Below are 15,308 nucleotides of genomic sequence, written 5' to 3' on the forward strand. Positions count from 1 at the left end.
AAACCCTCGTATTGAAAATAAAATACAATACAAACCACCAACAATTTGCCTAACCCCCACCCCAACCTTTCACCATTAACAACCACCCAGTCAACTTTCCCGCCCAAAATTCCCAAACAAAGAGACAGCCAAAATAAAAACATGGCCGCACACAAAGAAGAAAAAGAAAATGGCGCCTGACAGACAAACAAAGGAACAAACTTATTTTTTACCAACTACAAACCTATCCACCAAACCAAATCTCAACGTGAAAACATACCTCTAAGAATGCACACAATGCACGAAAAACCCTCCCTCACAAAGGAAAAATATTAACACAGTAACCATCCCACACCCTTATCTCCGCCTCTCTGTAAAATCAGAGAAATAGTCGCTCCGAACCAAACCAAACCATAACATTTCTCAGCTACAGAAACGCCATTTTGACAGACTTTGCACCAGGACAAATCCAAACACAATTTTATAAAATTAAAATGCAGATATCAAACGTCCCTTTAGCGCGCCGTCGACAGGTGAGTCTACAACAAAGGCTGATAAACCAATCAGCCGAGCCTGCAACAAAACCCTGTCGCTCACAGACGCATCTGCCCAAACCAACCAACCCGCAACCCAGATTTCCCACCCTGAGATCCCCTTTTTAGACGGAAAAGAAAACCTCAGTAAAAATGTTTCACCCAGTACTTTACGTGCAAACACCCATATAAATAATTACGACCCACCGTTTTAACAGCGCATCTCCGGCCGCCACCACCAGGGTATTCACAAACCAAATTCACGGCTTTTTAACAAGGTAAAAGACACTAGCCTACTCACCATAATTAGACCGTGCGTAGAAAATAGCAAAAATAACAAAAACAAACAGTTGTCCCGCTCAGTTAAAAACGACCCCTTCTTGTGTAAAATAAAGCATCGAGTCTATGAAGGTGAACAATCAATGATCAATTAACCCTACCATTAAATTCCTCGCCGCAGAAAACAAAAACAAAATGAAACGTCTCATCCCATATCATTCCCATCCATAACTCACGACGCTTTACGGTAGCCGGCATACGCGCTTACGGCAAGCAAGCCACCATAAAGAGAAAACACGCACACACAAATGAAAGAAAATGTGCGAGCAAAGACCTGAAATGTGAACAAAGAAAACTACCAAATACCGGACTTCCTGAACAGTCCCACGGAAAATAAACAATACTACTGCACGAGCAGGGATAAAAGACACCCCACTCGGATCGTTTATAGCGGCCTGAAGCAAAAAAAAACGCAAACGCCAGCCCATTGTTCCCAGAATGCACGCATAGTACGGAAACAGATCCCCAGTTCTTTTCGATAAAAAAGCACATCGCTCATGGTAATCAGAAATAACTTACCAAGCGCGATGGCCTCTTCACGCGGATTTCGTGCACCAATTGTCGTTTCCGGTCTGGATCAGCAGTGCATTCAAAAGGACAAAAAGGGATGGACGCTTGATGGATTTGTAGCTTCAAAAGGTCAACTCCGATTGTCGTTTCCGGTCTGGATCAGCAGTGCATTCAAAAGGACAAAAAGGGATGGACGCTTGATGGATCGTAGCTTCAAAAGGTCAACTCCGTATTTATTTTCGCCAAGTACAAAGTCGAACAGCCGTTATAACACTGCACAAGGAAAAGGTCTTATGCCTGAGTCTGAGTTTTCAACACACAGCGTTCCGTGGTTCCAATATTGACGCCGGATCAGAGACTACCGATATGAGATGCGTTCAGGCTTATGTCTCACAAACCAACGCATAGTCCCGCCTACTCTGTCAGCGGCCTCGTCCAATAGAAAGCCGCTGAACAGGGTATCCGGTTCTTGCGAAGGCGGGGCCTATGCTAAACTGCGTGTTCTTACAACAAGCTATTTTTACAACTGAGATGACAACTGGATAGTAATGAATTTAAGAATACAATATGATATATGAAATTATAAACATGACAGAACTATATAAAACTAAACAGAATTATATGAAACTTAACTGAAACATGACAGAACAGTATGAAACTAAACAGAATTACATTAAACTGAACTGACTCTATTTAAGAAATGAATGAGCTGTTTTAACATGGTACCTGAAATTATAATCTTTAAAATAACCCTATGTTAAGAGTACATTTTAGATTAGTCACTGAATGCTAATAGTTTAGTAACCTAGTCTATGTATTAGTTTCCTAGCGTTTATCTATAGTAACAGAAGAGTGTTTTAAGATACTTTAAGAGGAATATATAAAGTTAAAGTCCATGCATTTAACTCAAGCCAAAATCAGATCCTGCCAGCTGCTTCACACCTTCTGTGGATCTCTAACAAATTTAGAACAAAAGGATTCGCTTCCTGTCCTTATAAGGTGCTGCTTGCTCAGACGTTTAACAATAGCTCCTTTTGGTGAGAACAGTCTAGATTGACTTCAAACCCAGCTGCTTAACCGTACCGACTATAGTTGAAAATAGACTTTAATTTTGGTTCATTCATTAGAAAATACACGACACTATACACACAGCTGCCTGTAATTCACCAATATGATTAAATGTTCACAGATAACCAAGATCAAGAAGATAATTTCTGCATCATCTACAAGTACATCATTGGAAACTGCGCAGGTGATGTCGAAAAACACTTCACGTGTTATGCGACTGGGACCAACACCATTTATAAAAAGACAACAACTCTGACAATCTTCCGTGAGAGTAAGTCAAGCAATTTACTGTCTACAGTTGGCCTGGGGTGGAAATTCAACCCAGGAGCTTCCCACCATACCAATAGGAACATTTGTAATAGAGATTGTATTATTATTATTAGTATTATTATTATTATTATTATTTTTGTTGTTGTTGTTGTTGTTGTTGTCATACAAGGTGTGTATTATTGTTGCAATCATAACATTTGCATGGAAATAACTGGATTCTTTGCACTTGGCACAAGGTCCTACATGTAATGATGAGGAGTATGGTCCTGGACGAGAAGGAGACATATCAGAACCAGCATGTGGTCCTGGCCAGGTTGGAAAAATAAGTTTCCAATGTCTCAGTGGACAATGGAAACTTCTGGAGGATAGTTGTATTGTAACAGAAATAGGAGAACTTCTGACTGAATCCCAGGTAAAAGAAACCATTTTTATCTTTATAGGAAATACCACCACATGAAGGGGAATCACTTTCACCAGTGGTTCTCAAAATGGGCTTTGAGGACCCCCAGGCGTCCTCGAGGGCGTTCCAGGGGGTCCCCAGTGAAATTAGTTAATAAATCTGTTTAGCCACTATAACCCTATACACAGCGGATATTTGAAAATAGCTGATATACAAGCTCACAACACGTTGGGATGTTACTTGTTGTGAAGTTATAAGTCAGCTACTTTCAAAAAAATAACTTTTTTAAAAATGTGGAATATTTGTTGAAATGGTTTAACAACAATTATCTTGTATGAGGTCTTTGGTACAAGATATTTCCAGATGGGGCCCGATCCACTAATTATTAATTTGGGGGTTCTTGACATTTGAGAACCACTGGTAACAGTACAGAACCACTGGTAACATAACAGAATGTTCTTGGTTGGTATCATGCAAATGCAATTGACATGTTTGATTCTTTTAGGATTTGGTTGCGGAGACAGTTCCAGACTTTGTGGGGAATCTAACTGAGGTGGCAGAAGAATATAAAACAGAAATTACTGGTTCGAGTGCAACCATATCTGCTATTATTGACGTCCTGGGAAACATTGCAGATGTCGCCGTTGATGTCGATGAGAGTGTCATGACGGTAAGCGGTGGAAAGAAATCCCCATATAGGTTCAGGTTGCTATATGCCTCGCAGCCCTCGCCTTCAGCTCAAAAATATACATATCGTAAGCGTCACAGGAGAGCTTTATTATGTCACATTGTACTTTGCTTACAGTATTATGCAAGATTTTGTAGCTTAACAAGATAAACATGTTTCTAACCGTTTTGTCTGCAGAATATCCTGGGAATAGTGGATGTCATCATTGATGAAGCAGCGACAGAATCCTGGTCCATTTTAAACACCAACAAAACCCTCAATGTCAGCTCAAAGTTTCTAATTTCATTGGAAAGTATCACCGACGCCTTGGAAGGGGAGTTTAATATATCAACCGGCCTCATTCTGCTGGACAGAACAAGATTCAACAACTCGTACCAGGCGGACATGAACTCTAGTGTCACCCTCAACATTCTAAACACCAGTGCTACCAACCTCTTCATTACCACCATTGTCTTCCCCCTCAACAGCATCCTGCCTCCCAGGAATGCCAGCTTCAACGCCAGCAGCTTCAATACCACCAGCAACGAAACCAGCTATGAGAACACCATCAATGGCAAAGTTCTGATGGTCAAGCTGAACACCACGGTTGAAAATGTGATAATAACTTTTGACAAACAAAACACGTCGTTGACATTGAGCCCACAGTGCGTCTTCTGGAACTTCGCACTCTTTGATAACCTTGGCGGATGGGACCACGAGGGGTGTGCTTTTGTGTCAGACATAAATGATACCGTCACCTGTAACTGCACCCACCTAACCTCCTTCTCAATTCTTATGTCGATTGACATTCCCCCAGAAATTAAAGAGTTACTGGACATAATCTCGTACATTGGCGTAGGGATATCAATGGGATGCTTGGTCATTTGTCTCATCGTTGAGGGAGTCGTTTGGAAGGCCATGACCAGAAACAGCACCTCATACATGCGTCATGTTTGTATTGTGAACATTGCGGTGTCTCTGCTCATTGCAAACATCTGGTTCATCATTGGATCAGCAATTGCCGACAACCCCCTTGAAAATCCAGGGGAAGATTACAGAGTTCCAGTCGCTCCATGCCGCGCAGCAACATTTTTCATACACTTTTTCTACCTTGCCCTGTTCTTTTGGATGCTTGTGTCTGGCCTTCTCCTGTTTTACCGAACCATCATGGTCTTCTCCCAGATGTCTAAATCAACCATGCTGGCCATCGGTTTCTGTTTGGGCTACGGAGGCCCTTTAATTATAGCAGTCGTCACCATTGCCTCTACAGCGGGCAACAATGGCTACATCAGAGAATACAACGCTTGTTGGCTAAACTGGCACAAGACGAAAGCCCTACTTGCGTTCGTGATTCCTGCCTTGACCATTGTTTTTATAAACTTCATAATTCTAATCGTGGTCTTGTACAAAATGCTGAGGAGAGGTGTGGGTGACCAGTCAGATGAAACGAATGCGATAGTTGTCGTCGCAAGATGCTTGGCCATTTTGACTCCTTTCTTTGGATTGACTTGGGGTCTGGGAGTGGGAACTATGACATCTCCAACAAATATTGGAATCCATATTGCCTTCGCATTCTTCAACTCATTACAGGTAATGCAAAAGCATATAGGCTAATAATGTTCCTACTTATATTGATCCCAAATGACTTGCCATGGGGTCTATTTTGAGGGGTGCTAGTGGATAAAAAGTGAGGGCAGAAAATTGAAGACGCAAATTGTGATTGTCCGGAATGAGATGTATGATGATAAGAGCGCCCCTCACTTCACAGTTCACAGTTCACACAGGTGTGATTTGTCAGAAATGCCCCTGTTGTCCAGTTTCCCTCCTCTCTATCACAGTCTCGTAAATCATGTTTTGGGGTGAGCGTTCAAAGTGACTGTACTGGCCAATCACAGTGCGTCTTTTCCGGGACTTGGCAAAACACATAACAGCATAACATCTGTGGGACAACCAAGGCATGGATGTTTGTAATGGCAGCTAATAACACATCCATGAAACAAGCAAAAACAAAAAAACACATTTGACCGCAACAAATTGCATAAAAGCAATATTACTTATTGCCTCCGCTCTATGCTATGAGGGCTGCTGTGGTCTGCTGGGGAAACTTCAATTCCGCAAAGTTATGGCAAGAGCTGTGACATTTTTAACCAAATAATTATTGGGCAAAAAAAGATCACAGACAAACATTTAGTTTTTTATTGGGCATGAATTTATAGGCCTATATACTATACATTACTATACTGATGTATACAACCATCAATAAAACACTTCTTTATTTATTTATTTCATTTAGGGTTTCTTCATTTTAGTGTTTGGGACACTGTTGGATTCAAAGGTATGTTGTAATATACAAATATAGAACATACACTAATGCAGATGCATACTAAACTATATTAAAATAAAACATTTGCTTTGTTTTAAAAAGTATGTATTTTGTTGTATAACATTCAAACACTCTGCCTACAGATCCGAGCTGCCTTATTAAGACATCTACCTGCAGGAAGTACAGGCACCGGCTCTAATCAAACAAGAGTAAGTGCATTTGAAAATCAGTAGTTTTTAATACCACAGTTAGTTCCACTAGCAGCGGGTGGCAGCGGTGTCTTGAATGTGCAGGGTTTGATGAGGTCTGGCCATATATGGAGCGTGTTTTGAGTGTACAGGGTTTAATGAGGACAGATCAACATATGGAATGTCAGAACAGGCCAGCTCCATATATGGAGATCTAAGGGTGGCAGCGGTGTCTTGAATGTACAGGGTTTGAGGAGGTCTGGCCATATATGGAGCGTGTTTTGAGTGTACAGGGTTTGATGAGGACAGATCAACATATGGAATGAACAGGCCAGCTCCATATATGGAGATCTAAGGGTGGCAGTGTCTTGAGTGTACAGGGTTTGATGAGGGCCCAGGTAGGGCCAGGCCTAAATCTTTGAGTTTTCGATGAGGGTTTGATGAGGTCAGTGTCGTGATCTTCATATATGGAGATGGTCATATATGGAGACGGCCATATATGGGGCGTCAACCATATGGAGATGGCCGTATATGGAGCATCTACCATTATGGTGGTGTGACGTGTCACGCAGTGTGATGTACAAAGGACATACAAATTAATGTTGCTATGAAAATTTTGAGTGTTTCATTCTCCACTAGTAACCCTCCCCACCAAACAGGCACCCAGAACAACCAGTAGGAGGTGCTAGTGCACTGACAACTGTCAAGGACACAAGTGAAGCGCCTCTTTAATGGCTTGCATTGTGTGAACACATTCTTATAGTTACTGGTCCATGTTTTCCATACAGAGTACAAGTGGTGGTATTGCTTCCTCTGGATTAAACTTCTTCAGGAGAATACGCGGTGGAAGGCGAAGTAAGTTGCATCATGTTTAATAATAATAGATTCACTGATCTAACCGGCGGCGGTGGCTCAGGGGTAGAGTGGCCGGATGGAAACCGTGAGGTTGCCAGTTCGAACCCGGGCTCCCCCAGAGTTAGTGTCGAAGTGTCCTTGAGCAAGACACTGAACCCCTACTTGCTCCTGATGTGCTGGTTGGTGCCTTGCATGGTTTCCGTTGCCATCGGCGTATGAATGCGTGTGTGAATGGGTGAATGTAATACAATCTATGCAAAGTGCCTTGGAAAGGCGCTATATAAATGCACCATTTACGGGCCGTAGCCAAACACACATTAATTTGGAGGTCCTTCATGACACAAAGAAGTTTGAGAACCACTTATAGATATTTTGCAGATTGAATGAGCCATTTTACTAAAACATTTCTTGTTCTCCAGATATCTACCATGTGTCAGGAGCCGACAACACAAGCAGTTCTGTTCCAACGGAATCATTCATTAGTACCAACAATTAATGCAGTTTGTTAGAAATTGGCATGTCGATACTATTCATTAAAAGTGTATTTATTTATTTTTTGTGTTTTGTTTAACGGTTAAAGCTCTATTATATAGCCTATTCCAATAGTAATCAATGGTGTATTGTTTGTTCAGGAACAGGTTTCTCCAGTAAACACTAGGTCTGGTCTCGCTCCACCCTACAGCTTTGATCTAATCTCCCCCTATGTCCCAACTCGCTGTCTGAGATCATCAAGCAAAGAGCTTATAGATCCCCAAGTCTGTAACTTAAAGACCAAAGGAGATCTGGCTTTCAGCACCAACACTTTGGAATGCACTGCCCTTGGCCTTGGAGATCAAGCATGCTGAATCTGTCTCCTCTTTTAAATCCCTACTGAAAATGCACTTTTATAGATTAGCCTTCAGTGCCAACTCCTATTAATCATTTTTTATTTAATTTCACTGATTATTGAAATGTCTTCTGTTGCTTATTTTATTTTGCTATTGAAATGTTTCCTGTTGCATCTTGTTCTGTTGTTTGTATCCTTGTTCCTTATGTCATGTGTATTGTGTAAAGCACTTGTAACACAATTTCGAAAGGTGCTATATAAAGAAAGTTTTATTATTAATATTATTATTTACTCTATATAGCAATGATTGCTATAGGGATATAGGGATATTTAACACTTACTTTAATTTATGAATTATCACTTACATCACCTGCAAATTGTAATGCACAAGGTTTGCTGTCAGTGCACCCCTTTGCGGAGTGTGTTGGTCAATATGTCAATGGGGTGGGTGGGGGGTAGGCCAATGGGTAAAGTTAATTGAGAATCTGTCCACATCAAGGATGCAGCACAGTGGTCCTCGCCTCGGTCACAACAAAGCACTTTAAAACAGTGGTGTTGAATGAAGGTAGGCCTAATGGTATTACTCCTGTGTCTTGAGCCATTGTCCTCTTCTGTCTTAAAGGAGCATTCGGTGATTTGGAAAACCACCCAGTCCGCCCCGGTAACAAAATGTGCACATGCACGCTCTACAGTGGGGGGAAGTGCAACAGGCCAACAGCATTTGCACCAAGGCCCGCCTCCAGTCGATCATGATTGGAGATAGGCCAGAAGAAGGCTTTGCCACCCGCCACCAAAACTGAAACTAAGGTTTTTTGACCCCAGGGGCTCACTGGGGACAGGGAGGAACTCCTTATATGGTCAGCACACTCTATAGTAGGGAGGATTATCCAGAAAAAAAGAAAAAATAAGTGATATTTGAATTAAGTAAAATCACTGAATATACCTTTAACCACATTAACAATGGCGTCCCTATTTTGGGGAAATAAAAAGTAGAGAGAAAGAATCCCACACACTGTCTTCACTTGAGATGAGATTTCATTTGAGCAACGTCAGACCTTGTAGACTGAATGTGAAGGTAGACTACTGGGGGGAAGCCACACTGTGTGTCATAGGCTCAATATGCCAGTTTGACACATTCAGTAGATCCCGTGATCTTTGGTGGCCAAATGTAATGTCTTGGGGTCTAGTAGGACTATAGTAAAGAATAAAAAAAGAAATCGCTATAAAATTTTGTAAAGAAATACATATTTAGCCCCGTGCTCGAATGCCCCCGCCCCCCTGTCAAAAACAGCTAAAATCCCTAAAACGAAAGAAAACAGCAAATTAAAAAAAAATTACACTCACCTTTTATTTTCTCCAATAACAACCTAAAACATGAACCTTGGTTGAAAAAAACTGAAGTTGTTCTAGTATAATGAAATTTTGAATTTTTTGCCATATTGGTTGATAATGGTACCCCAACTTTCAGCAGCTGTCACAAAGTTTCCCAAGGGAGTTGGGTTGGAACACATTTTTCTGTGATAGTAGACACTCACATCTGTGAAGAAAGCTAGTGGTAAGCATTTTTTTTGCAGATTTGACACAACTTTACCTAACTACTAGGCCCAGCCAAAAAATAGTGGGTGTATTGTGTTTTATCAACTGGCTGTGTGAGGAGCGGAGCGGAGACTGTCAAGACATTGTGGGCACGTTCGGAAATACCGCACCGCGCGCGCGTGCGTGCGTGCGTGCGTGCGTGTGCGTGTGTGTGTGTGTGTGCGTGCGTGCGTGTGCGTGCGTGTACGTCGCCCACCAATACCAAAACAACACATTGAACAAACACAGCACAAGTTAGCGAAAATTGTGGAGAAACATGGAGGAGAAACTAAGACCACGGCAAAGAAAAGGGAATGCAGTTACAACAACAAGGACTGGGGAAGTATTTATCTGAGTAAAGCCAGTGCAAGACTCAACACACAACGTGCTGCTGCTCAAAAGGAGGCTGCCTTCACTATGTTGATCATCGTATGGAACCAAAACAAGATTCCAACACAGATAATAAGGTAACAGCAGCTTAAATGACTAGTGTTTATACCACACAGTGCAACACATTGGTTCCTTATTGGTTGTAATTAATTTCTTCACAATCAAATCAAAGTCTCTTGGTTGGTTGGTTGGTTGGTGTGTTGTCCAGTTGTATTGGTTGGTGTGTTGTCCAGTTGTATTGGTTGGTGTGTTGTGCAGTGGTATTGGTTGGTTGTATTGTCCAGTAAATAGTTCATTTAAATGCAGTTCTGACACCTGACATTTTTAGGAAATTGAAGGCAAAAATGCATATTAATTAATTAAAAAATGACTTATTTATTTAATTAATTAAAAAATGGTGTGTGCCCAGGCAGATATGGCCAGGCCAAGGTAATAATTAATTCCTGCATACACCACTGATGCAGAGCTTTTAAACTGCAGGGTAGGGAGGCTCAGGAATGACACCAAGTTGCAAAAACGTTGACATTTTATTCACATCAGATTTAAAACTGCATGTTTTAGCCACATCAATTTGTTCTGATCTTCCTCAGTAAATTATAATTCCATTTTTGGACTCCATAAACATCAAATAAATAAATACACAGCACACAAGTTGACACAACACTACAAAAAGAGCTTACAGAAATCTCAATAAGAATTGGTATTAAAAGAGGGAGGGATACTAATAAATTAGTGGGTTCTGTGCCAACTTGCGCCTTGCACACAAGTAGGCCATAAAAGTAATTATAATAACATGCAACTAGTCCATACTCCATACCCGGTGTAGAGCCCAAATCCCTATACTTGGGTGCTACTGGTTGCCGACGAAGTTCAGACGTGTGATCAAAATAACTGAAATCAAAACGTTTGACGAGTTCATATTAAGTTATGTTTATTATCTGACCAAAGTCCTATACTTTTGTTCTATAGATACAAAATAAACAAACGCACAGGATACAGAACATGTTCACAGTCTGACAACACCTGAGACTGATTAGGGCCAGGGTTAAATACCCTCTCTCCCTGTAACCATGGCTACCTTGATTGGCAAATTGACAATGAAACCTAGAAAACAATATGGTGGCTCAAATGGCTCTTACGCTACATACTAATTCCTACACGGGTTGTGCTTATAACCACGCCCCCGGGCAAGTTAAGTTTACTGAGGTTAAGGTTAAGGGTTAGGTTTAGGTATAGTTTTACTGAGGTTAAGGTTAGGGTTAGGTTTAGGTATAGTTTTACTGAGGTTAAGGTTAGGGTTAGGGTTAGGTTTAGGCTGTCAATCACAGCGACTGGCCAATCACAGCGCGTCGACTGCACAACCCGTGTAGGCTTTGGTATGTTGCGGCTCTTACACCTGGGGTTGTGCAAACTCAAAGTATTATGTGCTGTGCTCTGTTCACTTCATGTGGGACCTGTCACCTGGGTTATATCCTCTTAGCAGATTTTGTATTGACCTGTTTTTAAAGCATTCTGCAAAGCATTCACCACACCTGGTGTGTGTGTGTGTGTGTGTGTGTGTGTGTGTGTGTGTGTGTGTGTGTGTGTGTGTGTGTGTGTGTGTGTGTGTGTGTGTGTGTGTGTGTGTGTGTGTGTGTGTGTGTGTGTGTGTGTGTGTGTGTGTGTGTGTGTGTGTGTGTGTGCGTGCGTGCGTGCGTGCGTGCGTGCGTGCGTGCGTGCGTGCGTGCGTGCGTGCGTGCGTGCGTGCGTGCGTGCGTGTGTGTGTGCGAGAGACAAGTCTGACAACCTGTCAATACGACCCGACATGGAATCATCGGCATGCATCTGAGCCAATGTCTTGACTCGAGTTACTGGTAGCCTTTGTTGCAGGTAAACTCATGCCTGCCTCACATCACAGATAACTATCGCACTGCCAGAAACATATCTAATAAATCTCCCTCGTGTGACACACCATGAAGTAAACAGCCGCATACTCAACAAGAGAAGGAACAGATTACGAAACTAATGGGGAAAACACATCATTCTTGCACAAATATGTGAACAAGGAAGAAACCTGACAATGGGTAGCCGAACTGTCCGATAGTGTAGAGTAACTATATATACAGTACCTTACTCAAAATGAAAAAGTACTTTTACTTTACTTGATTATTTCCATTTCATGCTAATTTAAATTTCTATTCTAGCCTACATCTCAGAGGGAAATATTGTAGCCTTCTTTTTACTGGACTTTTGACTTGTTTGCTTTAGTTCAAGAATTCGTTACTTTGCAGATTTAACTAGAAATGCGCTCTCGAGATGCCAACTTGCGCCTTGCACACAAGTAGAACACGAATGGTTTTATTTTTTTGTGAATTAATAATTCATCCAAATCCTGCTGTCCCTCCATATTTGAGCAAGACATCATTCAGGCTAAAAACTTGCTAGACCAAACGGTTTTTCTCCAGTCTAAATTATTTTACAATAATAACAACAACAACAACAACAACAACAACAATAATAATTTAAAAAAAACTGTGGAATGCATGGTACTCTGTAGGCTACTTGCTGCTGCAGCATGATTGACTACAATCAAGGCTGTCACTCACTGCGTTGCTCTCAGCACTGCAGGAGTCAAGGAAGGCAGACAGAAAATCGTTTGGAGCCTTGGAGGGAGAATGCCCATTCTGTATTTTAATAATAATAATAATAATAATAATAATAATAATAGCTCAAATGTATATAGCGCTTTTCTAAATACCCAAAGCGCTTTACATAAGAACACTAGGAACAGACTTTATTAGGAGAAAAAAAACAAGCAAAACATAACAGAAACAACAACAGTACAAGGTTAAAAAGATAAAAGGATAAACGAGGGAAGGGGGGGACATCCTATCCAGACCTCAGCTGGGGAAAGCTATCCTGAAGAGGTGAGTTTTGAGTGAGGTTTTGAATGAGAGGAGAGAGGGAGCAACTCTGAGATGGTTGGGGAGTTCATTCCAGAGTTGTGGGGCCGAAACGTAGAAGGCCGGGAGGCCCTGTCCCCCCAGGTGCGGTACTTTGCCTTGCGGACCTTCAGGAGATTGGCTTCACTGGACCTGAGGGAGCGGAGGGGGGCATAAGGTTCGAGAAGATCGGAGAGGTAGGGGGGAGCCAGGTTATTGAGAGCTTTGTAGGTGGTGAGCAGGATTTTGTAGTGAATTCTTTGTTTGACGGGGAGCCAGTGTAGGTCATGGAGGACGGGTGTAATGTGGTCTCTGGAGCGTGTACTGGTGAGCAGGCTGAGTGTTTGAGTCATTTTTCAACAGTTGCTAAAAGTTCAAAATAACATTTAAACAAGTCTGTTGCTAATTTTGTAGCTAAACATTGCCAGGGTATTCTGAAATGTTGTTTCGATTAGCCTATACCCACTGAACCACACTTAGTTAGTAGCTCCAGGCTCAGCTTGAAAGAGGAGGTGAGTAGCAATTAATTACTTCCTTTGTTCGTTCGTTCATTAATTAATTAATTAATTAATTAATTCATTCATTCATTCATTCTTTCATTCATTCATTCATTCATTCATTCATTCATTCATTTATACATAATTATTACAGAACCACTGCACCACATATTAGGGGCATTGGGGAATGGGGACCCTCAAACTGTCTGCCAAAGCAGCTCACTCCAAAACCAGCTAGTTCGATCCCCCTCTCATGCAAGAAATGAACAATAGCAGTAGCTATTGCTTTGTTGTTCTAAACAATATATATATATATATAGACCAGACCCACATGAACGCACCCAGGGTGCCGGCTTGATTCCGGCGAGCTGCCCTGCGTCCGAAACGGTTGAGAGTTACCGTGTACAGTCACTGTACTGTACTGGCACACCCGAAATCACCATAGTTAATATTTGCGTGTGTGTTTGGGTGTGTGTTAGGTTGTGCACAGGTGGTGGAAAACAACCATGCTGTTTTCGTGCTCGTGTGTGTGTGTGTGTGTGTGTGTGTGTGTGTGTGTGTGTGTGTGTGTGTGTGTGTGTGTGTGTGTGTGTGTGTTGTGTGTGTGTGTGTGTGTGTGTGTGTGTGTGTGTGTGTGTGTGTGTGTGTGTGTGTGTGTGTGTGTGACAAGTCTGACAACCTGTCAATACGACCCGACATGGAATCACCGGCATGCATCTGAGCCAATTTCTTGACTCGAGTTACTGGTAGCCTATGTTGCAGGTAAACTCGTACCTGCCTCACATCACAGATAACTATCGCACTGCCAGCAACATATCTAATAAATATTTAATCTTTAATCTTTAACACCCTCGTGTGACACACCATGAAGTAAACAGCCACATACTCAACAAGAGAAGGAACAGACTACGAAACTAATGGGAAAAACCCATCATTCTTGCACAAAGATGTGAACAAGGAAGAAACCTGACAATAGGTAGCCGACATCAGTCTGAACTGTCCGATAGTGTATATATATACCTTATGAAAAAGTACTTTTACTTTGCTTGATTATTTCCATTTCATGCTAATTTTAATTTCTATTCTAGCCTACATCTCAGAGGGAAATATTGTAGCCTTGTTTTTACTGGACTTTTGACTTGTTTGCTTTAGTTCAAGAATTCGTTACTTTGCAGATTTAACTAGAAATGCACTCTCTCGAGATGCCAACTTGCGCCTTGCACACATGCCTACTTGTGCACAAGCAGAGCACATCATGAGGTGCGCTCACCACTGAGTCCTATAGAGCTCTGTGTTATTCTAAATCCTTTAGACCCGTTATTGACCTTATACCAACCTCGAAACGTACCCTAGTTGATCACTACGAATGGTGGTCGTTATATTGGATGTTGGAGGACACCGACATATATGACCGACCCAGCCGAAAGTAATTATTATTACAAAACATAGGCTACATTAACTAATAAACAATGCTGTATTATTATATGTTGGGCTACCCAGCAGCAAGTAATTAAAAATCATTCCCACCTTAACTGATCTTCAATATTTGAACATATTTTTAATTAGGACTCACCCTGGGCAAGACCTACGCTGAAAAGACTATCAGCGGAAGTTGCAGGATTTTAGCGGAAGTATCGCCCAAGGAAATGACGTTGATGCTTTACAAATCAGTTTACATTCTCCGCGAATGAAACAAGTGTTGTGATTGGTCGTGAAAATATCGTATCCGGGGGAAATACATCTGACGGATGTTCCGGAGGATACGTCCGCCGATAGCTTTTCTGCCTTAGGTTGTGACCAGGCTCTTCTTTTCGCAGAAAAGTAAGCCTGGGACCGAGGCTAATTAGGACTAGGCCTACAACAATTATGATTAGCCTATATATGTGAAATGGATCTGCATAATGAGTAGGCCTACTTTTACTTTTGCTGCTTTAAGTAGGCCCTATTATGATGCCAATACCTTTGAC

General features: G+C 41.6%; 1 protein-coding gene across 1 annotated transcript in view; it reads left to right on the forward strand.

The window, feature by feature from the left end:
• LOC306940585 (adhesion G-protein coupled receptor F1-like) overlaps window positions 1-8,370 on the forward strand; it is a gene marked incomplete at its 5' end in the record, with an annotated part of 277,235 nt that extends 268,865 nt beyond the window's left edge. The window contains 4 exons of the mRNA XM_079525682.1: window positions 6,060-6,101; window positions 6,233-6,298; window positions 7,066-7,132; window positions 7,552-8,370. Coding sequence (XP_079381808.1) covers window positions 6,060-6,101; window positions 6,233-6,298; window positions 7,066-7,132; window positions 7,552-7,628 — 252 coding nt within the window. The remainder of the gene's footprint in view (window positions 1-6,059; window positions 6,102-6,232; window positions 6,299-7,065; window positions 7,133-7,551) is intronic.
• Window positions 8,371-15,308: the final 6,938 nt, after the last annotated feature.

The sequence above is a fragment of the Electrona antarctica genome, assembly GCF_951216825.1.
Source record: "Electrona antarctica genome assembly, chromosome: 17".
NCBI classification, from domain to species: Eukaryota; Metazoa; Chordata; class Actinopteri; order Myctophiformes; family Myctophidae; genus Electrona; species Electrona antarctica.